General features: G+C 59.9%; 2 protein-coding genes across 7 annotated transcripts in view; one reads left to right on the top strand and one right to left on the bottom strand.

The window, feature by feature from the left end:
• IFT140 (intraflagellar transport 140) overlaps window positions 1-27,452 on the bottom strand; it is a 54,071-nt gene that overhangs the window by 10,918 nt on the left and 15,701 nt on the right. For 5 of the 6 annotated variants that reach the window (XM_043454899.1, XM_043454896.1, XM_043454897.1 and 2 more), the window contains 9 exons: window positions 26,374-26,577; window positions 26,181-26,253; window positions 25,450-25,541; window positions 21,229-21,356; window positions 19,671-19,788; window positions 18,767-18,897; window positions 18,244-18,394; window positions 17,481-17,612; window positions 15,481-15,680 (listed from right to left, as the gene is read on the bottom strand). In XM_043454899.1, the coding sequence (XP_043310834.1) occupies window positions 15,481-15,680; window positions 17,481-17,612; window positions 18,244-18,394; window positions 18,767-18,897; window positions 19,671-19,788; window positions 21,229-21,356; window positions 25,450-25,541; window positions 26,181-26,253; window positions 26,374-26,577 (1,229 nt within the window). The remainder of the gene's footprint in view (window positions 1-15,480; window positions 15,681-17,480; window positions 17,613-18,243; window positions 18,395-18,766; window positions 18,898-19,670; window positions 19,789-21,228; window positions 21,357-25,449; window positions 25,542-26,180; window positions 26,254-26,373; window positions 26,578-27,452) is intronic. The other variant, XM_043454901.1, reaches the window with a different exon arrangement.
• TMEM204 (transmembrane protein 204) lies at window positions 693-13,934 on the top strand. The gene is made up of 4 exons (XM_043454906.1): window positions 693-753; window positions 1,729-2,447; window positions 6,256-6,411; window positions 13,295-13,934. The coding sequence occupies exons 2-4, from the start codon at window positions 2,168-2,170 to the stop codon at window positions 13,537-13,539; spliced, it is 681 nt and encodes a 226-aa protein (XP_043310841.1). The 5' UTR covers window positions 693-753; window positions 1,729-2,167; the 3' UTR covers window positions 13,540-13,934.

Below are 27,452 nucleotides of genomic sequence, written 5' to 3'. Positions count from 1 at the left end.
TGGCTGCTCTGATGGCAGCTTCACCCTGCGTGGGTCCTGGGGTCCGCGCACCCAATGGACAGGCCACGTGGACACCGGCCCAGTGCCCGTCTGACTGTGAGAACTCCCTGCCGCCCGGGCCTGCGTGTAGGCTGTACCCTCAACATAAGGGGCAGGCGGGCTCCTAGCTCCCGACTCTCGGGGAAGCCCGGGCCCCACAGAAGCTCCTGGGACATGCTGAGGCCCCTCCTCCTGGGCTGCCCTGTGGAGACCCCGGTGGACGGGGCCGCGGTGGACGACAGCCTCACGTCCACCCAGTGGCACACAAGCCGCTGTGCTTCTGCCGTGCATCCCTGCTCTGAGGTTATGCTCCTGTGAGTCCACGTGCAGGAGCGTGGAGGCCTCAGGGGGCTGAGGGCCCGGCTCGCGGGGGGCAGCGATCAAAGGACGAGGGGCCCCTCGGATGGCGAGGTCACCCCTGACTCAGGTCTGCTCCTAGGCCAGCCACCGGCCCCGTCCCAGCTGTCCCCTCCGCCTGAGGCTGGGGGCTGGGAGGGCGCTGGCCTGCTGGCCCACAGGCGCCCAGGTGGGTGACCCGGCCCGTGGCCTGCCCAGCCCGGGAAGACAGAGCCGGGACTGCCGTTCCTGAAACCACTGCTGCTGTCCAGCGGAAGACAGCCACGTGAAGACTGACTCAGGAAGAACGACTTAAGTAGGTAAGGAGGGAAGGCCACGCTCTACTGTCAGAAGCTCTCAGGAAAACCTCCTTCTGAGGTAAGTGCACCGTGCATGCAGGGACCCCAGCCCGTGGCCCCCTTGGGGGGGCGCCCCTCCGCCGGGTGCAAGGAAGGTGCAAGGACCGCTAGCACCCACCAGACACAGTGTGGCTGGTGGAGCAGGGGTCAGCCTCGCCTCTGGCCCCGAAGGAGGGAAGTGGTGAGAACTCAGCTAGCGTGTCTGCTGTGAGCCCTGGTGGGAAAAACCCAGAAGAGGTAAAAATCCTCTGGGAGCTGACGGCCCCTGCCTCTCAGGAATGTAAACTTGGCGGCCCCTGCAAGGCCGACCCAGAGCGGGCGGGGCCTCGGGGGGCTGACCCGGCCCCGCTGGGAGTCAGCACAGGCAGGCTGGGCTGCGTGAGGGTCTGAGAGCCCAGCAGGCTGGGCCCGTCAGCGTCTGCAGCAGACGCGGCTGGCTCTCACCCGGGCTTCGCTGGGTGCTCAGCTCACCCACAACCCCCTCCTGCACATGGACGGCAGCCTGCTCTGGGGGCGGTCTCTGAGTGTGGGTGAGGGTCTCAGCTGGGAGGTAGGGGAGTCCCGGGCCCCCAGCACACCGGCCCGTCTGTGCTGCGCACCGTGTGCGGACAGTATCCATGTGCGGGGGGAGCGGCTGAAGGCGGGGGAGGGGGGGACGCCCCGTCCCCCGGAGTGGACGGCCGGCCCCCACCCACGCCACCCGCTGGGGCCAGACAGACAGTGGGCCCGAGGGCGGCGGGCAGTGCACGTCGCTCCCAGGGAAGGTGGGGTGCGGGGGAGGGCCGCGGAGGCCTCCCGAAGAGGCCCCTGCCTTTCCCATCAGGAAACACATCCTGTGGGCGTCTGGCCGCTATTTGTTGCAGTTGGCTACGCCCTCTGGCTCTCCAAAAACAGCCTCAAAAACAACCATTTCCTCTCTGCCGAGAGACGGGGAAGACGCAGGCGCGAGGCACACTCACACACGCACGCGCCTCCTCTGCCGTCTGCTCTCCAGGCCCAGCTGCTCCGCGGCAGAGGCGCCGGCAGGGGCTCAGACCCACCGCCCGCTGCTTCCCGTTGCCCCGCTCTGCGCCCGCCCCGCACTGGTCCCTAGAGCGGCCGGCCCCGCGCCCTCCAGCCTCGCCTGCCTGCGGGTTTCTGCGTGCCGCGGCCTCCGCCCCCCAGGAAGACGGCGCACTCAGGACTCGGGGCTCTCGCTGCTACCCCTGCGTGCCCCCCGGGATGGGAGGCCCTGGCCTCGGCGCAGGCCTGGCGCTGCTCCAGGTGCAGGAGGCCGGGTAAGGGGCCCGCGAGGCGGGCGCCCCCGCACCTGCCACCCAGGCCTTCCCGCCGCCACCGAGCATGAGCGGGGACGTCCTCTAGCCGGCCCCGCTGACACGCTGACCGACCGCGGCTGGGACTCCCCCACAACGCGAGCCAGCACCGTGGCCGCGATGACTGTCCGCAAAGTGGTGGCCACGGCCGTGCTGGTGGCCCTGGTCTCTCTCGTCCTCAACAATGCGGCGGCCTTCACTCCCAACTGGGTGTACCAGACGCTGGAGGACGGCCGGAGGCGCAGCGTGGGGCTCTGGCGGGCCTGCTGGCTGGCGGAGCGGCCCCGGGGGGCGCCCGGTCCGGGGGCCAGGCCGGGGCCGGCCGATGCGCGTGACTGCGAGGCCCTAGGCTGGGGCTCTGAGGCGGCCGGCTTCCAGGAGTCGCGAGGCACTGTCAAACGTAAGTCGGCTTGTCTCACCGCCTCCTTTAGAGTGGCCATCCATGGGCGCGGGGCGTGCAGCTGAGGGGAGAGGCGCGCTTGGGGACCCGGGTGTGCCCCAGGCTCCACGCCCACCTGCCCTGGTCCCTTTGGGACAGAATTCTTCCTGTGCAGGAGGGCGCTTTTCTCTGCCGTTATGCGTAGCTAGGGGACGGATACAGTAACTGAAGCAAGGAAAACGCGTTTTTCATGGTGGACAATAAAGATTGCTAAGGAGTGAAATAAACAAGGCGCTTAAAGCACGCGGCTGGGTTTGGACCTCGCTCCACAGTCGTCAGGGTCCTCAGGGCTGTGGGCAGCACTGAGGGGGACTCTTGGGGGAGCTGGCTGGAGGTGGCGGCCCAGCAGAGATGGGCAGACTGAGGCCTGCGGGGGGGGCGGGGAGGAGCCCAGGGCTCGGGCTGCCCCACTGCCTCCAGCGGCCCCATCTGGTTGGTCACGTCCAGCACGGGGTCTGGAAGGGAACTTCACCTTGAAAGCAGGGTTGGGTTTGAACATTTGCGAGGGAAGGTCCAGGCACATGAAGACGCCTGACACTGAGCATGCAGACGCGGGGTCACAGCGGCCGACGTGAAAGGCCGCCACCCGGGCTGGCGACAGCCCATGACAGCTGTGGACAGTCCCCGACGCACAGACCTCCTTCCCTTTCTGAAGGTAGCTCTCCTCCCAGGAGAACGCGGCCTCCAGCGGGGCTTCTGCCGGCACAGGCACGACTGCCCCCAGCCAGCTGGGCCCCCAGGACTGGGCCCCCTTGGGCCCCCTTGGGAGCTGGCTGGGGGCCGTTGTCTCCACTTGGCAGGCAGAGACAGAGGCTGCAGGAGGCGCAGGGTCCCGGCGAGCCCCTGAGGGGACGCCTCCCCGTCTCTGCAAGTAGAGCCCTCACTGCACAACTGGGGGGCGTCTCATGGGGAGCAGCCAGCCCCCTGCCCTTCGTAAGCAGAGGCCAGAGCCTCCCTTAACGCAGGCAGAGCCTGGAGGAGTCTGCCTGTCCCATGAGCTCTCAGACCAGGGTTCTGTGAGACGCTGGCAGGTCCTCTGAACCTGGGGATCTGGGACCTGCCGGTTGGAGGGGGTTCCTTTTGGGGCTCTGCATCTGTGGTGAGGGGCAGTGGGAGCCAGTGACCGGGGCTCCAGCATGGGCCCGGTGCAGGCCATGCCTCCCCGACCCCCAGGGGCCCTGTGCTCCCCTTCAGGCTCCCCCGCCTCCCGGGGCTCACGGCTGCCTGCCACAGCCCCCAACACCACCACGCAGGCGCCCGCTCCAGGCACCCCCCACCTGCCCCCTTGCTGAGCCAGTATGCAGCCTGCTCTGGAGCCCCACACCTGCCCTGCCGTGAGTCCCAAGCGGCTGCTCACCTGCCCTCACTCACTGTCCCACCTGCCCACCACCTGAGAAGCCCCTGAACAGCTCTTAGAATGGCCTACTCCCTTACTCAGCACTTGCAGCAGCCAGCCCTTAACGAGGCCCCGAGCATCAGACATTTCCCCAAAGAAGGGGATGGTCAGAGCAGCTGCTCACGCGCGAGCTGCCACCAGGAAGAGGCGCTGACACCCTTCTCACCAGCTCCCTGCAACAGAGCACTGCTGCCCTGGGGGGTCCCGAGAGGCAGGGGGCTTCTGGTCTTTTTCTGGCCTGTCCCCGTCAATCCAATCAGCAGCTCCCAGCAAAACCCCAGCCCAGGTTTCGCCCGATGGTCCAGCCTCCTGCTGAGCCAGGGACGGGAGGAGAACGGGGCGGCGGCCTCGACCGTGAGATCACCTCTGTTCGTCCACCCTGGGCCCCATGCCGCTTCGTCCAGAGCCAGGCCGACCTGGAGGTCCCAGACCCCATGCAGGTGCCCAGGGCAGCCTTCGGGGACAGCAGCCACCCTCCCGCCGGCTCTGTGCCCGCGTCCTGGCATTGCCTGCGGAGCCCAGCCAGAGCTGCTAGGCACGTGGGGCCAACTCTGCCACCCCCGAGGGGGCAAGCTCCAGTTAGGGTGTCCCGAGCTCTGGGTCAGGCCCCCCAGCCACCCCCCGTCATGTTTGGTCCCGTCGCAGAGCACAGGGCCCACGCCCCACGCCGCTGGCTGAGCACGCACTGCAGCCCTGACTTTCGATACTGATCAGGCGGGGGCGCGGGGGGGAATCGGTCTTGCTTTCCGACCCCTGTTCTCTCTGCCACTTTCCATCTGTCCGTGTGTCGGACACTCTGTCAGGCCCGGACACAATCCTGTCCTTTCCCTGAACCAGGGGGGAACATGAATAAACGGATGTCCAGTCTCGAGCTTCGCCTTCACGGCTCCTCCAAACCCAGAGCCACTGCCCAGGCTGCATGCCCAGCAAGCATGAAGACCCGCCAAACGCCTGGGCGCCTGGGCTTGGGGGCACTGGTGGGACACGTCCACCTGGGTGGCTGGGGAGGGGCGAGGCTGAGAGGTGAGTCCGTGCCTCAGATCCCCCAGCCCCCGCTGACTTGGGGAGGCCCTGCTCGAGCCAGGAGGTGGGGCTCAGGGCCTCACTGCGCCGGGACCCGCACCCCACAGTGTGGACGCTCCCGGCACGGCTGGCCAGTCTGCCTGCGAGGCTGAGCCCCGGGGACCAGAAGGACTTTCCTGAGCTCAGGTGGGCCCCACACTTGTGCTCTGAGCATCCATCACCCTCAGCAGCCCTCGTCTCCACCTCTGCCTCCAAACTCGTGATCTCTTAGAGTAGCAGGGCCTTCCCGTAGGATAAAGTTGTTTGAAGGGTAAACGTGGTTGCAAAGCAAGTCCAGGTGAAAAGGCAGGAAGAGTGCGATGAGCAGCCTCCACGGAAAAGCCTGCGAGTGGCCGAGCCCCATGCTGACGGGGGACCCGTGTGGCCTCCCGCTCCCACATGGGGTCAGGGGACCCTGGAAGCCCTTGCAAGCAGTCAGGAGGGTTCCTGCAGATCACGAGACCCGCTGCCCTGCCGCCCAGTGTGGGGAGGCCAGGGGCCTGAGCCCGTGTGGGGACGTCGGGCTCCTGGGGCCTGTCCTGAGCTCTCTGGCTTCTCCCTTTAAAGGTCAGGGTTCCCAGAGACCGCGGCCACGTCCTGTGGTCACTCTGATGACTACAGAGCCCAGGACAGTGAGGTGGGGGTGTCAGGCAGAGGAGCCATCTGTCCATCCGTCCATCCACCTGTCTGGGAGTGCTCCTGGGCCCTTGGTGCTGGGCACCAGTCCACCCGCTCACCCGTGCAGAGCCCAGGGTGCCCACAGCCCCGAGCAGCCGCATGGCACAGGCTGGGACCTGGGAAGGGCGAGACCCCTCGAGCTCTGCACGGCAGGAGAGGGGCCGGGGGCGAGCCGCCTAAGGCCCCCGAGCAGAAGGAGTGATCCTCTGGTGGAAGCGGCACAGCTGACCACACACACTAATGGAGAACGCCGCCCGCCCACAGCGTGCTGCACCCGAGGCCCTGGGGCAGGGGGCTTTTACACTCTGGAAGGGCCACGGGGAAGGGGCGGACTTCACAGCTGAGGGCCCTGCCATCCAGCATGCGGGCAGGACGGTATCCCCCCCGACGGGCCTCTGGATGACACCACCCAGCCCCCACCTCTGTGGTCCGAGCACCAGGCTGCCCCCCATGCACGTCCCAGGCGTCTCGTTCAGGGCCCAGGGTCCGGGATGCAGGTGGGTGGGGGCTGGGGAGGGGTGGTGAGATTCGGGGAGGCGGAGGGAGGAGCCCCAGGTGGGCAGGGAGCCAGGCTTGAGCAGCCCAGCCGGTGCCGGCCGTGCTGACCGCCGCCCCCTCCCTCCCGCCCCGCAGTGCAGTTCGACATGATGCGAGCCTGCAACCTGGTCGCCACGGCGGCGCTGGCAGCCGGCCAGCTCACCTTCGTGCTGGGGCTGACCGGCCTGCCCCTCCTGTCGCCCGACGCCCAGTGCTGGGAGGAGGCCATGGCTGCCGCGTTCCAGTTGGCGAGTAAGTACCTGGCGGGGTGGCAGGTCGGCTGCGGCTTTTAGTCACGGCGGCCCCCACTCGTCACTGTGGGCAGCAGCCAGACAGAAATACACATGGTGGGGGGGAGGGCGCTGCGGGGCAACCCGAGGGGTTTGTGTCTCTTTGCCCGAGGCCTCCCAGCCCTTCCCGCCGTCTACGGCGAGGTGACCACACTCGACACTTGGTGACCCGTTTGGCTTTTCGAAGTCTCTGGCACCTGCTGTTTCTTTGCCCCGCGGCAGCCCGGGTGGCAGGCAGCCTGGGCTCATCCTCCTCCTGAGAGGCTGCCGCAGCCTGCTGTGGGCACGTGGGCACGTGGACAGAAGTGGGCGCCCTTCTAAGCCCTGCAGCCTTCCTGGCTAACAGTCAGCAGATAGGAGTTCCGGGCATGCATGTGGTTCCCAGCTGGCGATCTACAGGCTTAGGGTTGGGCTCGGGTTATAGCTGTGGTTGCCTGGGGCTCGGCTGGGAGCAGATGAGCGTGGTGGGGGCGATGCTGGGGAGAGGGGCGAGGCCGCAGGCCCTCAGCGAACAGTCCAGAAGCCGCCTCGCGCTGGGGGTGATGCGGGTGGGGCAGGGCCTGGCCACTGCCGGCTTCCGAGGACAAGAGCAGTGGCCCCACGGGTGATGAATGGGCCTGGCCAGGGAGGCTGTGCAGTGGCCAGGAATCCCCGAAGCCACCCACCCGTGTGCCCCGGGAGTAGGGGTGGGGTGGGGGCGCATCTGTGCTGGGTTCCCCCCCACCCCCCGCCTGTCTTGCCGGCCCAGGTTTAATCATCATGGGATCCTGGCTTTCAGGTTCCTGCTGCCCATGGGGAAGGGCAGGTGGGGGCTGACAGGACTGGGGGCGAGGGGGGCAGCCAGGCATCCGGCCCGGGGGAGAAGCAGCGCCCAGTGGTGAGGCTGCAGCCCAGCCCCGGGGAGGGGGCAGGAAGTGCGAGTGAATCACGGGGGACGATGGATCCCGGGCCCCCCCACTTCCTGGAGAAGCGCAGTTTCCAGAATGCGGCTGACAGCTGGCAGCACTCATGCTGGGAAGTGCCGGGTGGGACCCAGAAACGGGCCCTATTCACAGGGCGGTGCGGCCCTCAGCCAGTCACTTCCCTGGGGCCGGGCAGCCCAGGGCACCGCGAGGCCCGGGAGGGCGCACAGTAGGTGTCGGGAGAACAGGGCTGCGTCCGCCCCTGCGGTCACCGTGAATGGGGTGAAGCCACAGCGGTGACGCCCACCCTGCCTGGGGCGACTCTGGGGCCGGGGCCCACCGCCCCCTCCCTCCTCCAGGACCGTTCCACGGGCCGCCTCTGCTGAGCTCGGGGCTGTGGGTCTGTGCCTCGCTGAGAGCCCCCCTCCCTCACGAGGGGTCATCTGGAATTCCATCCCTTCAGGAAGGAAGTGGGAAAGCTGGATTAAAGAGAGATATTCGAGTGGCGTTAAAGGAATAACAGTAACAGCTCTTGACTCAGAAAGGGACTCTTCCCTGGAGGAGGACCGAGCGTGACGCCGCACCTCAGAAGACACGTCTCCGACACACTTATTTGGAATCACTGGAAAATCTATTGTGGGTTTGGTGTTAAACCTGACATCTTACTTCCTGCAAACTCTTGTTTCAGAACAAAACTGTACTGTTTCCAAGTAACACACACAAAAAATCAAAGCGGGGGAGCCCTCCCCCATTAACTGAAACCACACTGTCCTGCAGCAACGGGCGCAGGGGGTGCGCCCTCCAACCTGGGCATCCCCAGGCCAGCACCGCCTCTGGGAGGCAGGACCGGGCTCTGCCCAAACCCGTCAGGCCGGCAGAGGCCGATGGAAAAAGCCAGAAGCCCGCAGGGCACCTGCAGCCCTTCCGCGATCCGTCCCCCTGCCTCCGCAGGCCCGCTCCCCGCCCCCGCCCCGCGTCCGACCGGTCACCCCCCACGGGGCTGCTGTGCCCAGAGAGGAAATGCACTTGGCCCTGTTTAGACTGTTTCATTGACAAACAGTAGAGAGCGCAGCGCTGGGCCTTTCTTCTATCACGCGGCTAATTTTAGAGTTAGGTTTTTTCCTGTGCTCTGGTCTGTTTTAAACAGTCAGGGAGAGACTGAAGGGCGCCAGGATATCCTGTCCCAGGAGGGGGAAATGCCTGCTGGTACCTGTTATGCAAGGGAACCTTGAGTCCCCACTGTGGGGCCAGAGGGTGGGCGGGGGAGAGAAGGTGCTCGTGGAAGGGGGGAGCAAGGCTCCCTGGGAGGTGGGAGCACGAGGACCAGCCAGAGAGCAACACCCCAGTGGGAGGAGGCAGGAGGGCAGCCTGCGGCTTTCTCGGTGATCCCACAGCTGCTCTGGGCACTGGTCCCCGGGGCACGGGATGCCCGGCCCAGCTGTGTCAAAGGGCAGCCCCCGCCCCCCCTCAGTCAGGGCTGCAAGTCCAAGAGACCCTGTCTCAAATGCCAGGGAGGACCGCGGGAGACAGAGCGACCGTCAGCGATTTCACCTAGTAAGCTCTACTGCACTCAGGCAATTTCTTTGCAGAATCTTCCAAGTGTGATTTTCATTTACCCTAAAGTTGAAAAAACTCCTTGCCGTCCCTTAGTCCACCCCACACGTGAGCTGAACACCCCATGAAAGCGCCCTGCACGGGGCAGGGGGGAGCAGGCACCACATGGCAGCCGTCTGCCAATGCCGCTCGGCCGGCCCCTCCTCGGACACCAGCCCCTCAGACCCCGCAGGGGTGGAGAGCAGCATTTACGTAGACCGTGTGGGCTTCATGTCTGCTGGCCTCCTCTCCACTTCTGCAAATCCTGAGATTTTTTTGTTGAAAAACTTAGCGACATGCTAAGGGGCCGCTTGCCCCACACCCGAGGTGGAGGCTGACTTTACTGTCCCCAAAGCTCAGCTGGGTGACGCGTGGTGGCTGTCCTGGCCTCTGAGCCGGAGGAGACCTGCTCGCGCCGACGGCCCCTTTCTGTGCTGTCCAGTCAAGCGCCTGGCTTGGGCCAGCGGCTCACTTTCCTGTCTCCTGCCCCTGCTGCTCCCGTGGCCGTGTCCTTTCCCGGACTCCCCCTGGTTGCCAGGGGTGGGAGGGGGCGGCACTTGTCCACACCCTCTGCTGCTCATGGCGCTGGAAGCCCACCCGCGGCTGAGCCTCAGGGCCCCACATCAGGGCCCCGGCTGGTGCTGCCCTAGACCTGTGGCAGGCGCTGTGTGAGCTCAGGACTCAGCCCCACGGTTTCCATTCGCGCCCCCGAGCAGGCTGGACGGCCACTCCGGAGGACGGCTTGTGACAGCCGGCAGAGCCCGAGGAAGCCGGCAGGAAGGAAGAGAGGAGAGGGCGTCTGAGCCACGCTGCCCGGCCGCCGGCCCACAGGAAGGGGCTGTTTGCTTTGGAACATAAGCTTGTGAGGACGGAATCAACTCCACGTGGGTCTACTGCACCTCTCCCCTTAGGATCGCTTCACTGACATCATGGAAAAGGCTCTGGAGATGCTCAGGAGCAAGAGGCCCTCAACCGGGGCTGAGAGAGACGACGGCCTGGCTTCAGAACCTCATCAAAGTAAACGGCCAGTTTGCTTTCAGGAGGATGTGCATGTGGCCAGCGCAGTAGCTGCCACCTCTAAGTGTCCCCGTGGCTTTCCACTGCCCACACGTGGCGCATCGTGGGCCCCGTGGCGACCAAGTCTGCTCAGCCACACCGCCTCTGCTGGCCGAGGGCGGACGAGGATGAGCGCGGTCCTGCTGGAAACCCACCCGCACAACTCACTGAGGGTGGCAGAGAACTCTGCCCAAGACAAAGCGCTAAAGAGGCAGGGCTCAGCCTGCTCTGGTCACTGACAAACATCCCTCCAAGAGGCTGTGCTCGCCTGGCCCCTGCCACTCACAGCTGTGTGTGCAGAGCTGTCTGTTCACGCGTCAGTTCACGCTGCTTTCATCTGCTAACATAAGAACACCTTCAGTATACTTGCAGAGGAAGTGATAAACGGAGTAAAATCTCAACAGAGTAACTGCCTGTCCTGTTTCCCTCCAAAACAGAGGACGTGCTCATCAGCGCGCTCTCAGCACTGGAGGCTCCCAGGGTCCCGGTATCAGAGGCCCAGCCCTTTGTCCTAAATGCCCACGTGGTGGGCGTCGCACCTTGGGAGGGGGGCCTGGATCAAGGGGTGGTGATGCCCAGCTGTGCACTGAGGGGCCAGGACAGGAGGACCGGAGGCAGCCTGCCCCCGGCAGGTGGACACAGGACGCAGCACCAGGAAAATGGGGGAGGGCAGTGTGCGCGGCGAGGGGGGCGCGAGGCCTGCTCAGGCCCCGAGGCCGGGAGGCGCGAGCGGGGATGACACGTGTCCTCTATGGCCTCGCAGGGCCACCGTGCAGCCGTGGGGAGTCACGTCCCCAGAGCCGTGACGCGCTCCAGGAAGCACCCGTTAGTGGAAGCAGGAAAGGTCAGCTGCACTTCCAGAACCTTCTAAATGCCCTCCTGTGAACCTTACATAGAGAGGGCTCAGGAGACACGCATGTGGCGCTGACAACGCACGCGTGACACCGGGAAGCCTGTGTTCACTGCCCCGGCCCGTCGGTGGTTGCTGCCCGTCAGCTGAGCCCGTCTGAACCGAGCACTGGCGCTGGGCGCCTGCGGCCCGCACCCCAGCGCTGTGTCTGATGACCGCGTTCCAGACGCTGCTGACTTGGGTCACAGTTGTGTTTCCTGCGACCTGTGACAAGCAGAGTCTTATTCAGGCGTGTCCTGGGAGGGGGTCTTGGGTCCCCGGGCCACGTGTACGCCCCATCAGCATGCCCTGCCCTGGTCTCTGCCAGGGCCTATCCAGGTTGGGGTCTCACGGCTCACAGGCCTCCACTTATGAATTCAAGGTCCTCTGTCCATCAGTGACGCAAAGCCACCCACGTCAGACCGCCAGCGGCCCCGGAGGCCGTGGGGACGCCCAGTGCTTTCGCCCGCCCCCGGGGAGGGACACCGCCAATGGATCCCTGTGTGACACGTATAAGCCAGATGAAGCGTCCCTAGGATGGGGCAATGGGCTCTGAGCACAGTGGAGGGAGGGGGCTGGCGTGCTGCAGCCACCGCGCTGGGGGAGCACCCCCGGCCGCACCCGGTGCTCATGCTGTCCCCCGCCCCGCTCCCCCTCCCCCCGACATGGCTGGCGTGCTGACTCGCCCCCCTGCCCCATCCCCCGTGCTCTGAGTCCTGCTGAAAGAAGGCTCAACAAGTGCCCAGACACCATGACATCGAGGGGACGCAGAATGCTTCTGCTTTTATTTCACAGAACACAGGCCCGAACCCCTCCCATCACGAACGCAAAGCTGGCCACCCAAGACAGCGGGTGCAGGCCGTTTGTCCTCGTGGGTACAGAAGTGCCAGTGTGCATGACAAACAGAATCCGTTACTTTTAACAGGAGGAGGCATGGAGAAGCTTCGGGTGTAACAAGATTCACCAAGTGCCGTGGAGAATGAGCACAGGGCTTGGTCAGCGTCACTGCTGCCGAGCACACGACCGAGGCAGGACAGACGTATGAGTCAGACTCTCTGGAAGGTGCAGAGAAGCGAGACCATAACGTTTGTGCTTTGAGGAAACCCCAGCCTGCGCCCGGCACCCAGTCAGGATGTGGCTATTAGAACTGGGCGCGGGCATCACTGCAACAACCCTCTGCCCCGAGGCCACGCTGGGTCATGCGTGGCCTGGTTTACTGAGGAAAGCAGGCGGAGAGGGGGGACTGGCAGGAGCAGAGTGCGGATGTCATGGTGGAGGACGGGCGAAGGGACTCGGTGGGCTCGGCCTGGCCAGGGCCCAGGGCAGGGCCCAAGACGGTCTGGGAGGGGCAGGGAGTCCCATCTGGACACTCCAGGTCCCCGAGGGCCTTTGTCCTAATCAGGCACGTTCGGTTCCTTAAAAACAGACTCAGCCCTGTTGGCACAGCAGAGGGGGTGCCGGGGCTGCCCGGCGGGGGGGCTGATGACCCAGGGCTGGGAGGAGGGGCGGGCTCCAGACAGCTTCCTGAGCAGCAGGACCACTGCCTCTGCCCCCATCCTAGTCACCAGGGCTTCCAGCCCAGACCCAGACCTGAACTCTCTCAAGCGCCAGTGCCTGCTGGCTTAGCCCACAGATCCTGGGTGTAAAATCCCAGTCTTCTTATTGTAGGAACCAAAAGATAGGCCTGTGGGGCCCCTGAGAGACAGAACCACGTCTCTCAGTGATGACGGGCCGACACGAACGGCTGACTGAGGGCGGGGAGGCCACACAGGGTACTGTGCACAGTCCTGGACACCCACCCTGCTGGGCCCGGCATCATTGGAAGAGAGACAGGGATGAGGGGGACGAGGGGACGGGACAGGGCGGGGATGCTCTAGGACCAGCTACAGCTGCTCAGACGGCAGAGGAGACACCCAGGGCCCGGCTCCTGGCCCCCCGCCTGCCCGGTATGCTAGGAATAAGTAAACTCTTAAGGACAGGAATACAACTAAGTCACACACCAATCTGAGCTGGTCCGAGGTATAAAGTAGAAAACACATGTGTTTCCCTTCACTTTGAATGAATTAGGCATTTACAGGCCTGGCGGACCTCACGCGGAGTCACTGCTGGGCCTTTCGGGGTGAGGAAGCAGGTGTCGGCGTCCCCTCTGCAGCGGGTGGGGGGTGGCAGAGGCCAGATACCTGCCAGGTCTCAGGAACCACCTGAACCCCAAGACTGTGCCTGGCCAAGACAGATGCCCCACCAGACCCACAGGCCCCGTCGAACGCAGCCAACCCCGAGGCGGGGCGCGGGGTGGGGCTGGGCTCCTGGCCCACAGAACAGGGTCGGCTGGAGGAGGACGGGTGGGGAGCGGGGTAGGGAGCGGGGCCCTCCAGCAGCTGCCTCACCCCGGGCTTCGTTCACAGGTTTCGTCCTGGTCATCGGGCTGGTGACGTTCTACCGCATCGGGCCCTACACCAGCCTGTCCTGGTCGTGCTACCTGAACATCGGCGCCTGCCTACTGGCCACCCTGGCTGCCGCCATGCTCATCTGGAACGTCCTGCACCGGCGGGAGGACTGCACGGCCCCCCGCGTGATCGTCATCAGCCGCTCCCTGACTGCGCGCTTTCGCCGTGGGCTGGACAACGACTATGTTGAGTCACCGTGCTGAGGGTGACCCCCCTCCACCCAGGGACCGTCTGGGAATTGGGGTGCTGCTCCCCACTTGAGCACACACACCACACGCATTGACCACGTTATCCACGGACACGGGGCTTGACCACATGGCATCTGCGCCCTCCCCCTCGGCCCACGTCACGCTCCTGCATGGCCTCGCGCTCTGCCCCAGACCGCGTTAATTTATTCAGCATCTGCTGAGAGGGGCATCCTGGGTCGTAACCACTCTGATAAAACAGAACACGGGGAGAGTTTGTGAACTGCACGGAGCTTCCTCCAGGGACTCAGAATTCACAGTCAGACGGTCACGGCTTTACGACAGCATTGTGTAAGTGAGGTCCATTTACTCCTGATTATCCTTCTAAGTTAAAATAAAATGCCAATCTCTCACCATGGCTTAAAGCTTGTGTTTTACCCACGATACTGCCACGTGGTGAGGAATCGGGCCAGTCCTGTAGTTTTGTAGGCTGACCGTCAGAGAAGGTCCTGGGCAGCGTGGCTGGGGGTCACTCATGCCTCCACTCACAAGTCCCCGTCCCTATGGACCCTGAGCTGCAGCTGCATGACAGCATGTTCACAGTTGGCAAGTAAGAGAGAAATGCCTATTGGCTTCAAACAATTCAGAGGTTGGCTTGCTTTTTCCCCTAGAAGAGTCTTCACCGCACCCAACCGGGACCCCGCCACTGGTGGCTTCAGACCTCCGTCCCAGCCCCAGCCTGGTGCCAACAGCCCCGGACCCGGCAGTTGGGCTGGAGCCCCGACTCCCCACGCTGAGCACCAGCAGCTCAGAGGTTCACACCAGCCAGCACCCTCAGGCCAGCGGCTGCCCGCCCACATCTGTGAGGCCCGTGGGGGCCGCGCCCCCTGGCGGTGGGAAGCGCTGCTGGCATCTTGCAGCCCAGGAAGCCAGGTGGGGGCGGGGAGGCACCTGTGCTAAGTCCTCTGCTGCCTCCCCACGGGCCGCCCTCTAAGAAGACGAAGAAACGTTTAGCTTGGCTGCTGCACCCTTCCCAACGAGAGGTGACCAGCCTGGGGCTCAAAGGCCCTGCTGCCCCAGGAATCTCTTTAGTCAGAGTGAGGGATTGGGTCACGCTGTTGCTTTAGGTAAACCCAAAGCAGGGGAGGACAGCCTCAAAGCACGTCTAGCCTGACAGAGTACGTCAACACAGCTTGGGGTGGGGGTACACTTGGGGGCCACGCAGGGCCGCCCTCCTCCCCAGCAGCTCAGGGTCCGGCCTCAGCAGCATTCCGCACACGACAACACACACTGCAGGGGCCCATTGGTCACATATGGTCTCTGGTGGAGCTTCTATCAAACGGCAAGTGCCGCCAGCCACTCTGTACTCCCCGACCAAGGGCCTCTTGCCCATCCGGTGGGCGTGGGGAAAAGCCCCTCTGCTCTAGGCCACAATGGCCAGGGTCCGACCCGGTTACAGACCCGTCTCTGCAGACAGGAGGGAGGGCGCTTAACTCCCGTCCTCCCCTTCCACCTGACTTCCATCCCTCAACGTTTTTCTACCCTGTGTGATTAAACTGTCAGATGCTCTTGAAAAGCTCTCCCACGAACAGAAAGTCACTTATACACAGCCCTTGATGGATAACTTCTCTTGGAGCGATTTTAATTGCATTTTGTCTGCCATTTTGAGGGTTTACTATCAAAACCTTTTTTGGGTGGTGCAATTATCCCCAGAGAGACAAGTGCCATAAATATTTAGTGACTGCAGAATTTTCGACTAGGAAGTGTCCAGACATGAAAATAAATCCAAACAACTGAATCTCAGCCCCCGAGGCTCTGAACACCATGAGGCCAGCCGGATGCCATTCACGTCCCGGTTTCCACAGCATCTCCTTGAACCCGTGAGACACCACACACGCCAAGAAGACTCAGTGACGGTGACCGACCCCCCAGCCCCGCCCTGCGCGAGCAGCCCCTCACCTCTTGATGAGCTTGATGGACCTGAAGGCCTCATCCATATCTCCGATGGCCAGGAAAAAGCTGAAGTTGAGCATGGCGTCCCGCGTGGGCTTGTCGCAGTCCTCCAGCCCCACAAAGTCCCGCAGGGGCCTCCTGCCCACTGCCTGGGGGATGCACTGGGATCTGGAGTCCAGCTGGTCCTCCAGATTAGCTTCTCCTGGCTGGATGACAAACAGCGCTGTTTATCTGTGGGTCCCCATGAAGCCAGTGCGCGCCCTGGGCCTCTCCCTGGGGGACCCTCTGCACAGACCCCACATTCACCAACGCTCTTGGCAAAAGCATCACACGTCTGCAGGCCCTCGAAGGGACCAGAGCACGGGGCTCCAGCTTCAGACTGCAGGCGATGCAGGCATCGGCACGCAGGGACCTGCGGCTGAGGCAGTGACGTCAGCGGCTCCACAGCCATGAACACGTGAAACCCCCACCCCTCAGCCGTCTGTAAACTCCCTAGAAAGGGCTCTTCCTGCCATGTCCGACCGTGAGCCTGTGCACGAGGTGTTAAAACCATGCCAGCACCACTGCGGGTGGAAGACCTGTGGTCACTCCCGCCTCTGACTACAAGCAGGACACCTGCTCACACGGAAAACGCAGAGCTCATGCTGGCCTGATTTTAAGTCACCTTACACTAACACCAAAAAAAGAAAAAAAATCCAAGAAAAAGCCGCACACTTCAGTTCTGCTGACAGGACAGTGAAAACACAAGTGGAGAAGTGAAGCGGGAGGAAGCACAGAGCTGGGGGAGGGGGGCAGCTCAGGTGGCACCCCAGGCCCAAGGCCCAAGGCCCAAGGCAGAGCAACGGGCTGCGGCCTGCACAGGCCCCTCGGTGCAGGGGCTGTGGGCGCCTGGCTGAGACCAGGTGGCTCAGCCAGCGTTCCAGCTGGGCTGGAAGCTCTGCCGCCCGTCACAGACGCGCCCAGCCCTGATCAGCACTGACCTCAGGGCCAAGGATGCTGATTTCAGGTCCGGGTGGGACCGTGGGGATGCAGAGACCACGCCCCAGGGATGGCAAATAACTCATCCAAAATGGTTGGGGTGAGTGCCGACAATGACCCCGTTTGATCAGAAATTTAAACACACACGAGTATGTAACAGGGCATCCCTGCTGGCTCAACTGGTAAAGAGTCTGCCTGCGACGCTGGAGAACTGGGTTTGATCCCTGGGTTGATCCCCTGCAGGAAGGGATGGTGTATGTGACGCACACATGCAGGCTACAGACAGAACCTCTCCCTAGCTGTCCCCAGCGGCACCTCTGCGGGTTGCAACCACGGAGATTTGCACCATCTCTAATCTTTATTTCCTTATTTGCAGTTCCTGAATTTCCTACAGTGAATACAGGAATGGTAGTTCAGTCGATAAGTCATGTCCAACTCTTGCGACCCCATGGACTGCAGCCTGTGAGGCTCCTCTGTGCATGGAATTCTCCAGGCAAGAATATTGGAGTGGGTAGCCATTCCCTTCTCCAGGGGATCTTCCCCACCCAGGATTGAACCCAGGTCTCCCACATTGCAGGCAGATTGTTTACAGACTGAGCTACGAAGGCAGTGAGCTTCCCTGTGGCTCAGCTGGTAAACACTCCGCCTGCAATGCGGGAGACCTGGGTCCAATCCTGGGTGGAGAAGATCTCCTGGAGAAGGGAACGGCTACCCAGTATTCTGGACTGGAGAAAAGAGTCAGACACGACTGAGCGAATATAGGAATAGGAACTTCTAAAAAAACAGCTAGATTTTTTTAAAAAGAAGACAGGAAGATGGAAGGGCCCACTGCTTTTGGGGGAGCCAGGAGGGATACCCGTCAATGGAGCTGCTGCCCACCTGCCCGCCCTTGACCTTCCCCACACGGATGGCGACCTTGGATCTGCTGGGATCTCAGGGGACAGCTCGGGGCACACGGTTTGCTTGTGTAACGAGAGCCCCCGGGGAGGAGGAGGGCCCAAGGACACAGCCGCGCCCACAGAGCCCACCTTTCTCGTGAAGTAGTAGTGGGGCACCTGGATCCCCAGGAGCGTCTGGAAGGCGGGGGGCCGGGGGAAGCTGTCCTGCAACAGGAAGCCATGCTCTTCCGAGACGAAGAAGGACAGGACCAGCACGTCTGCCTGGGGAGGGACACGTCCTGTCTTCAGTTCGACAGCAACTTTCCTGGTTCTTGTCTGACCCCACTGGCATTGCCAGGAAGTTTACATAAAACACAGAGAATAGAGCGGCCGACAGGCTGGTTCTCATATAACCCCACTTTTCCTTCCGAGGACCCCTGTGGAACAGGGTGGGTCCAGAGAGGTGCATGCACGAGGGTCAGAAGGCGTTTTCTGGGGCCACTGGGTGTCTTGCAAAACAGGACAGTGGAAAGTGGTGGAGTCTGGGCCCAATGAGGGGATGAGGTGTTGGGGAGGGAGGCCCTGCAGAGAGGGGAGGGTGGTGACCAAGGCTGGGGGCCCGCTGATTGGGGAATGACTGAGGGGACCTTCATAACTGGACCCCACAGGACACACTCAGATCAAGGGTGACTCCAATCCCTGAGAGAAAACGGTGCATGACAGAGGGTGGGGCCAGCTCTCGATGTCAACCCACAGGGGAGAGGTGTCCCCTGACGTCCTGGGGGTGGAGACTGGCTCCCCAGAATCCGTTCCCTACCACTTCCCCAGGGACCACGTTGGGAAGAAGAGCATGCACTGCCCGCCCGTCCAAACACACAGGCGACTGCGCAAGGAGCAAGGGGCCCACACTGGCCTCGGCCGGCATGCTCCTGTCCGCGGGCTGCGGTGGGGCGCTGGGCACCTCCCGCACGGCTTCGCACACGAACAGCCGCGGCTCACTCTGATCCCAGAAGTGGTTCATGGGCACGAGGTCTGTCAGCCTCTCATCCTCCAGGGCCTGGCTCCTGAAAGAGAAAGAGACCTGCACGCGTGATACATTGAGGCCCTGAAGAAAGACCGGCAGGGACGCTGATGGGTTTCTGCATCCCGAAACCTGGGGCCGCCTGTGGGCACTTGAGTCGCAGCCCTTTCAGAAGCTCAAGTTCCTGGCCCATGACTCCAGAACCTCAGAACCAAGGAAACAGATTAGACTCAAATCCCCACAACGGCCCAGGGGAGCGGGCTTCTGTTTCACCTCTGGTCCTCACTGCTCATGATCACTAAGCTCTTCCAAGTATGAAGAAAACTTAGCAACAAACTGCCTCCAAGCCAACAAGTAACTGAGCATCATTTTCAACATCTTTTTTCAACAAAGTCCTCCCAAACCACAGTCTTACTTCTTTGTCTCCTGCCCATTAATGGACAATGTCTCTCTTTGATCTATCTGTCCCGTCTTGAGGTCGAGGATGGTTACTGTGTCCATATCCACGTCGTAGAAGCAGATTCTGGAGTCAGGGCTGTTGTCGGCCTAGGAAACGAGAGCTGGAGCTCAGTGTACCCACCCACTGACGTCCCACGTGCTCGGGAGAGGTGCCTGAGGTCCCAGCAAGTGACTCTCCAGACTGCGGAATTCCAACGTCAGCTTATGTTCATCCCACTGTAATGGCTGCGGGTTTACTATTCTCTAATTTCAGCTGATTGCCCAAGTGGCTGGGCCCACGGCTGCCCTTCAGCCCTGCTTCTCTCCTCCCAGCTCTCACCAGGGTTGTAAAAATTTACTTGCGTCTGCTCATCCACAGGGGTGGGGTCGAGTCCCCCATTTAACACATCAGTTTGTGTTTACAGTACCCAGCAAAGTGCGTGGTACACACACGGCAGCGAACAACCCACTCTGGAATGAATGATTGAACCAGAGAGTGAATGAATCAGTTGAATGAGTGAATGAGTTGGTGAGTGAACGAATGAGTGTGTGAATGAGTGAATGACAGAGGAGCTCATGAACAGACACTGACGGCGGGAAGGCACCAGTTCCTCTAGAACCAACGCCCCTGCCACCTAGCTCCTTCACACCCACTCTCAAAGCAAGAGGCTCCAGGTCACCCCTGCTGCCCAGAGACCTCAGTCTGATGATGAAAAGAGGCAGAAAGGAAGAGGTGAGGGTCTCTGCAAGAACCACTGCTTCTGATGACACAGGGAGTGAAGTGAAGGAAGGTGGCAAGGCGGAGGGAGCCCCAGGGGGTGGAGGGGGCACCGGGGCCGCGGGAGGGTAGGGCAGGCAGGGCAGCACACGCAGGGACCCACCTTGCTGAGGAGGAGGCTGATCTTGCTGCCGCTGGCATTGCATCTGAGCGAGGTCAGGCCCCCCACGCCTGGGACCAGCTCGGCCAGGCTCTTGCAGCTGCAGTGCACCTTGGCCTCTCTGCGGGGAAGGACGCAGTCTCAGTGGCCCTGCTGGGGAGGGCAGGTGAGCCCTTCCCCTTGGGCCGGGAACCTGGGCCCAGCGGCTCTCACTTCAGGAATGCGAGACCCAGGAAACGGGCTGGGCTCAGAAGACAGGGCAAGTTTTTACATTTTTTGGTGGAGATATAATTGACACATACGTTATCTGAGTTTCAGGAGCACAGTGTAACAATCTGCTCTTTGTGTGGCTGAGGTTTTAAAGTTCTGTTTTTGCCAACAGGCAGGAGTACTATCTCGTTCCCATCGCAGACAGGAGCAGCAGATTACAGATGCCGCGCCGTGTACACAGCACGGCCGTGGGCTCTGCTGCTCACGCTTCGTTACAGCCACGTGCTTTTCCACTGTGTGGAAACTCAAATTTATTACACTAGTCTCCTGTATAGGTGTGTCTAGTTTGATGCCTCCAGAAACAAAACTGACTTGTACAGATAGCTCACCATGACTTTCTTTATTCACATTTCCTTACTTTCCCCCTAGTGTTCTCCTTCTGCCCTGGACCCCCATCCAGGCCTCACGTGACATCTAATCATCTCGTCTCCCTGGGTCCCTCTGGGCTGGGACAGAGCCTCGGGCTCCAGGCTCATCTCATGTATTTCCTGCCCAGGCCCAGAATCCATTCCAGCATCAATCTCTGAGGAGCCCGCTCCCTTTCCTGCAGGAGGAATTGGACCCAGATCTGGGCATGGGGTGTGCTTATTGATCCTGGAGTGTTGTTGCTCCCAGACCCCGGCAGTGGTGTCCTCATCCCTGCATCCACACAAAGCCACACCTGGCTCCAGACTCAGGTCTCCACCTTGGATGCATTTGCTCAGGGGTCACTCAGCCTCCACCCCTGATGACTTGGAAACCACCCCTCAGGTGAAAAGCCGGCTCCCTGCCAGTCCCCATCCTGACACTCAGCTGCTCATGACCAACCTGGATGCCTCCCCGTGCCTGTGGGAACTGACTTTATCAGCATAGCGCGTGCTGCATGCGGCCCCTCAGCTATTAGTCTCAGGGCCCCGCTCAGGCCCAGGGTGACCCGGGCAGCTTCTGGGGCGGAGGGAGGTGGTTCCACACGCTCATGAATGGGGGCTGTCCTGCCTTGTCTGCCTTCCATCCTGGGCCCCCCTGAACTGAAAGGTTGTTTTAATTTGCAGATACTAACGCTCACTGTGAGCTGTAAAGGTCTGTGGATTTCAGCAAGTACACTGTGTCACGTGTCTACCACACAGTGACGCTGCTCCCCACTTCATGCAGAGATTAAGATTTTAAACCAAGACATCAGGCATTTCCAACAGGAAAGTGCATATTAATGTTGAAACGAGAATATAAGCAGTCTGCTGCCCTCATGTGTCTTCTACCCATCACACTGTCTCCCAACGCATTTAAAATACTTTTATTTGGACAAAAACTGTACCTTCGCGAAAGATCAAAGCTTTTAAAGTAAGCCAAGTCCGTCCCTACAACCAGGAAAGTTCCACAGATGTCCAGGAAGCACGGGTTCCCCTCTGACTCAGAGAACGGCAGGAGCTGCTTCACGGTCCCCTAAGGAAAAAGGAGGGGACAGGGACCTCAGGGGGCTGCAGTCACAGGCCCTACCCCTTGCTGGAGTCTCACCCCACATGGGAGGATGGGCCCTGTCATCAGGGAATCCCTGGTGCTTCTGGTCGGGGGGAGGTACAGAGCAGCCAGGTCAACAAGTAGGTGCGCACGTGACTCAGCCTGAGCACGTGCAGACACGTGACGGAAGGGATGCTAAAAGAAAATGATCTAGGTGGCAGCAGGTGGAATTCCATCCGCTCAGGTTGATGCAAGAGATGCTGCCCATGAGGTCTTACGTTAATGCCCCAGTGAAGCTGACTGTGTGGCTAGTGGTCACCTCTGGGGGAGGCCGTGAGTGGAAGGGGTGGTGATCACCTCCCAGGTATGTCCATCTGTGAAAACTCATGAGCCGCATGCACAACATGCCTACTTTCCTGTGTGTCCACCATATGCTGGTAAATGCCTGAGAACAGGTCTTGTCTGGAGGGCAAGTTGAAGTGAGCCTGGGGGGAAGGGCCAGCCATTGGAGAGCTGCACTGGCCTTCCAGAAGGAGAAGGAGCCGGGTGGCAGGAAGGAAGGCAGGCCCTGAGGCAGGCAGTGAGCAGACACCACATTGGGCATCAGTGCAGGCCAAGGGAAGAGTTAGAGTCTGTTCTACATGAAGCTGGAAGACTCTGGAGGGTTCTGAGCCACGGGTGACTTAAAATCATTTATGTTTTAAAGTGTTGTTCTTCCACACATACCACTATTATTATTTTGGAAAGAATGACCAGAGTCAGGCCTGGGCAGAGCTTATGCTTTTGGGTATCTTGTGCATGGATTGACCTCTCTCCTTGGAGCTGAGATGGGTCCCCGGCTCAATTTGAAAAAGGAGGGAAGGGGGCAGGGCACAACTTATGAAAGAATAACATAACCCAAGGACACAACATAAACCAATTAGAATCAAATGGGTCCAAGGTGGGAGACTCCATTTCCCTGTAGCTCTCAGACGGTAAAGAATCTGCCTCCAATTTGGGAGACCTAGGTTCAATCCCAGGGTCAGGAAGATCCCCTGGAGAAGGGAATGGCAACCCACTCCAGTATTCTTGCCTGGAGAATCCCACGGACAGAGGAGCCCGGCAGCCTACAGTCCATAATGTTGCAAAGAGTCGGACATGACTGAGCCATTAACACTTTCACTTTCAAAATGGCAGTAAAGTCAGCTTCCCCTAGACTTTGATCCTCAATCAGCAAGCTAAATGACCACCCAAAAGCACTATGACAGTTCCAAGACACCAAAAGTCAAAAGACCAAAAAGTGGGTGGTGGCCCAATTCCTGGAAATCTCTACCCCTTCCCCCAAATAGCTGGAATAATCCTTCAACTCATTAGCTTATGAATTACGCAGCCCATAAAAGCTAACCACACCATATTTCAAGGCCTCTGCACTTGCCCTCTGCGATGGCCCACACTGCCTGTGGAGTGTGTTTCTCTCCGAATAAACCCACTTCTTACCTGTTACTTTGTCTCTCACTGAATTCTTTCTGCAATGAGACATCATGAACCTGAGCTTTATCAGATCCTGAAACTAGGTCTGTGACCTCAGTGGGAAGACTGTGGGTTTTGGCTGGTTTGAGTCCCAGCAAGTGGGTTCAAGTCCCAGTCTGAGGTAAATGGTTTTACGTTCAACCAATGCCCAATGAGTGTCTGCTTGGCTTGGCACTGGGCTGGGAGCAGAAAGGCCAGGGGAGGGGTTTCCCACAGAACTTAGTGGGCTCCTCATACCAGGAACAGAGACTCAGGGAGTCTTTATTGAATTTATTACAATATTGCTTCTGTTTCATATTTTGCTGTTTTTTTGGCCATGAGGCATGTGGGAGCTTAGCTCCCTGACCAGGGCTCAAATACATACCCCCTGCATTGGAAGGCCAAGTTTTAACCACTGGACCACCAGGGAAGTCCCTGACACATATTCCTTTCGATAAAAATTTAAAAAGGTTAAACTCTTGTCTATGGTCAGATGCTCCTAAGTTCCCACCATGATTTCCAGCTTGACTCTCACCCCTTCCCAGCATGCTGTTCTCTTTTCCCAGCATGCCTTTTGTCCCTTCCCAGAATGCCTTTCACCACTTTCCCAGCATGCATTTCACCCCTACCAGCAACCTTTCACCCTTTTCCCAGTAAGCTTTTCACCTGTTCCCTGAAGGCCTTTCTGTTTTCTCCCAGTATGCCTTACGCCCCTTTCCCAACATGCTTTTCACTCCTTTTCCAGTATGTCTTTTGTTGCTTTCCCAGTGGACCTTTCATTCTCTTCCTGTATGTCTTTCACTCCTTTCCCAATATGCTTTTCATTCTCTCCCAGTATGCCTCTCACTCACCTTCCTAGCATGCCTTTCACCCCTACCAGCAACATTTTGCCCTTTTCCCAGTGTGTCTTTCATTTTCTGCCAGAATGCCTTTCACCCCTTCCCAGCAGGCCTTTCCCTCTCTCCCCATATGCCTTTCACTCCTTTCCCAATATACTTTTTGTTTTCTCCCAGTATGCCTCTTATTCCTTTCCTAGTATGCCTTTTGCTGATTTCCCAGCATACCTTTCAATCCTTTCCCAATATGTCTTTCATTCTCTCCCGGTGTGCCTGCCACCCCTTCTCAGCAGGCCTTTCCTTCTTTCCTGCATGCCTCCACCTTCCAGCTGGAGTTCATCTCTCTAATAACCCAGCTGCTCCTTCATCTGTTGTTAGCAGGGATCCTTCCTACCTCAGCTTTATGTCCACACTTAATGCCCCTTCGCCACTATCAGCAATATGCAAGCTACATCCCTCCAGCCTCCCCACCTGCCCTCTGACCTGAACCTGGCCAGGCATTTCTTGAGGCCCAGATCCCTCCCTGCAGTTCCCGCAAGAGGCTCATGGGACTGCGGCTGCCTTCCCTACTTGTCAGGTCTCTATTCCAGTGCCTCCCACTGCAATACTTCCCAACACCCTCCATACTTTACTGTGCTCCTTACCATCTGACCCTCCTGCTAGAAACTAGAACTGCAGGGAAGCTCCTTCAGGAGTTACTGAATGGAGAAGGGGAGGTATAAGCCTGTGGGGTATAAGTGCAGGCCAGACCTCAGGAAAGAACTCAGAGCTGGACACAGTGGTCACAGAGTGAGAGCTAAACCAACAGCACAGCAAGTGTCCTCAACTGTGATGCAGAACACTGCACGTGTGGGGTGAATGGCCTCCCCTGAAAGATACACCCACTTGGATGTAAACATGACCTTATTTGGAAAAAGGGTCTTTGAAGATATAACTAAGGACCTCAAATGGAGACAACTCTAGATTAGGTGGACCCTAAATCCAGGGACAAGTGTCCTTCTCAGACACAGGGAGAAAGCCATGTAAAGATGGAGGCAGACACCTGGCTATAGGCTACAGAAAGCAAGGAATGCCGGCAATGCCAGCAGCTGGATGAGGCATGGGACGAACTCTCCCCCAGAACCGCAGAAGGAGCAGCCTTGCCCACACTTAGATTTTGGACTTCTAGCCTCCTGAACGGTGGTGAGGAAGATAAATTTCTATTAAGCCATTCAGTTTGTGGTCACTGTTTACGGCCAGTTCAGGAAACTAATACTCCGTGTCAGCCCCAGGGATAAAGCAAGTGTGCACGGGATGCAGGCAGGCAGGGGTTCCCCTACTGCACCCCCTGTAGGGGACAGAATGGTGTGCTAGAGCCTGTGGTCCTGGAGGCATACGCATGGCTCCCACCCTCGACATGTGCAGGAAAAGGTTTAAAGATGTGGCCCAAACTGACGGCCCCTCAGTGCTCCGGGTGCACATTAAACCGCACAGATTCCCCCCATTTCATAATCCCATGCACTCAAGGATGAGCCAGGCAGTCCTTTTCAGGGCTAAGGGCCACTGCCTTACCTCCTGATTTCTGAAGTCACAAGAGCTGTCGATGGAACAGCTATGTGAAAATCCATTTTTACAACCAGACTCCCAGTGAGGGGATCTGATAAGGCTGGGTGAAGTCACTAAGCAGGCTCTGGCTTGATTTAGATGTGGCATTTTAAACTCTGCTCTAATTGTCTTCAACGTCATAGGCCGCTCACTGGAGAGCAGCTATTTACCTGCCAGGTTCGAACTTGGACTCTGTTTGGCTCCACCGTATAAACGTTTTCTTCATGCATGGCTAACACTGGAGACTCACACAGGAAGGACCCTAAAATGACAGAGAGAAATAATCACAGTGGCAGCTAGTCTTGTCAGAGCTCCTTAGAGTTTTGGAAGCATTCTCACACTAAAACTAGAACTCTTTAGAGTGCTTGATGGGAAAGACTGGAATCTAGCAGAAAACAGTTTCTACAACTAAGGTGATAAAGAAGAGCCTCAGGCTATAAAGATGGGAAGAAGGGGCAGAGGTGCGGCATCGTCAAGAATGTTCTCACGTGTGTGCCCTACTGTGCCTTGGCCCCACAACAGCTTTGTGAAAGGTGTGTTTTTTTCATCTTGGAAAGTGAGGCTCCAAGATACAGGGACTTCCCAGGGCCACGGCTGCCAGTGCCGGCCTGATGGGGCACCCAGTGCCAGGCACCTGGCCTCACCACTCACTGACGGCCTCGCCTCCTCCCTCCTGGTGAGCAGCTGGTGCTTCCCACCGCACAGCCTCTGTGAGAGCACCACTGTCCAAGAGGCAGCTCATTGTACATGGGACTCTGGAGGCCACCAGCTCTAGCCCAGGCACAAGAACAGGCGTGGGGTCTCCCGGTGGCCCAGGACCTGCCCTCTGCCAGCGCCTCAGAAACCAGCACCCCCACCCGCATCAGACGCAAGACCCTCCAGGGGCTAAAAAGACTCCCACCTGCACTGCGTAACGTGGCTCCAGACGGCTCAAAGATCACCACCTGTTTTCCATTCCAGACAGCAACAGCATCCTACGAAGAGCCACGGAAATGAAAATGCAACTGGTCATCGGGGCCTCACTGTCCCCAGTGACCCTAACAACTCTACATCGACGACCCTGCCCCCCACCCACAGGTCACCCTAGCAGTGACCTTGGTGGCGAACACTCCGCTGACGTGCATGTCTGTGCGCAGGCTGTGGGTCACCCCCGTGGACAGGAAAGACACGCTGAGGAGGCTTGGCGAGACCTGCACGGCGGCCACCTGCTGGTGGAAGTGGGACGACATGGCCTGCTCGCGGAGGATGAGCACGGAGCTGATGCTGTTCACGGCCAGGAGGCTCTTCCTGGAGCCCCACTTGGTTTCCACAAGGAGAGACACCACCGAGGTGTGAACAGAAAGGAGAGGTGCAGTCAGGGCAATGTCACAGGTATGAAGATTCATAAACAGTCTCCAAGCACTGCTTCTTCTTCTGATTTAAAGTGAAAGTGAAGTCGCTCAGTCATGTCCGACTCTTTGTGACCCCATGAACTGTAGCCTACCAGGTTCCTCCGTCCATGGGATTTTCCAGCCAAGAATACTGGGGTGGGTTGCCATTTCCTTCTCCAAAATTGCTCTAAGATATCCCTAAACTATTTACCATGTAAGTTTCATTTCCTGATTAGATTAATTAAACTTCATCTTTAAAAGTTCAGGGAGCTCCCTGAGGGTCCAGTGGGCAGGACACTGCCCTCTCCTGGTCGGGGAGCTAAGATGCTGTATGCTGCAGGCCCGTATCACACAGAGCAGAGCTGAGAGGCCAGGCCCCAGGATGGCAGGCGAGGAGCCCCGAGGACACAGCAGGCCTAACTGGTGAGAATTGTGAGAACACAAATGCCCATTTCTCTTGGAATTGGGCACAGAGTTAAATGGAGAAAGACAGACTGAAGAAAATTTACCGAGTTTAGAGAGAAGAGCAGAGTCTGTGGCAGGTGAGCCTGGTGGGCAGGTTTGGCCAAGATGCCCGGGGAGGGGCAGCCGCCAGCGTCTCTCACCGCTCAGCTCCACACACAGGCCAGCTCCAGGTGGGTGTGGGGAGGCTCTATCTTGGGAATGGAGCCTGACCACACGGACCAGGCCTTCGCCCCAGCTTGCTTCTCGCGGGGAGGCAGTCCTGGACCAGAGGCTCCAGTGCCAAAAGCCGCTGTCCCCAAGGGCAGGCTCTGGAGCGCAAGCTCCCAACACAAGCAGCT

This window comes from Cervus canadensis, chromosome 32 (assembly GCF_019320065.1).
Source record: "Cervus canadensis isolate Bull #8, Minnesota chromosome 32, ASM1932006v1, whole genome shotgun sequence".
In the NCBI taxonomy this organism is placed as follows: Eukaryota; Metazoa; Chordata; class Mammalia; order Artiodactyla; family Cervidae; genus Cervus; species Cervus canadensis.
The sequence above is the reverse complement of the archived record's forward strand: the minus strand, read 5'-3'. Positions and strand labels throughout refer to the sequence as shown.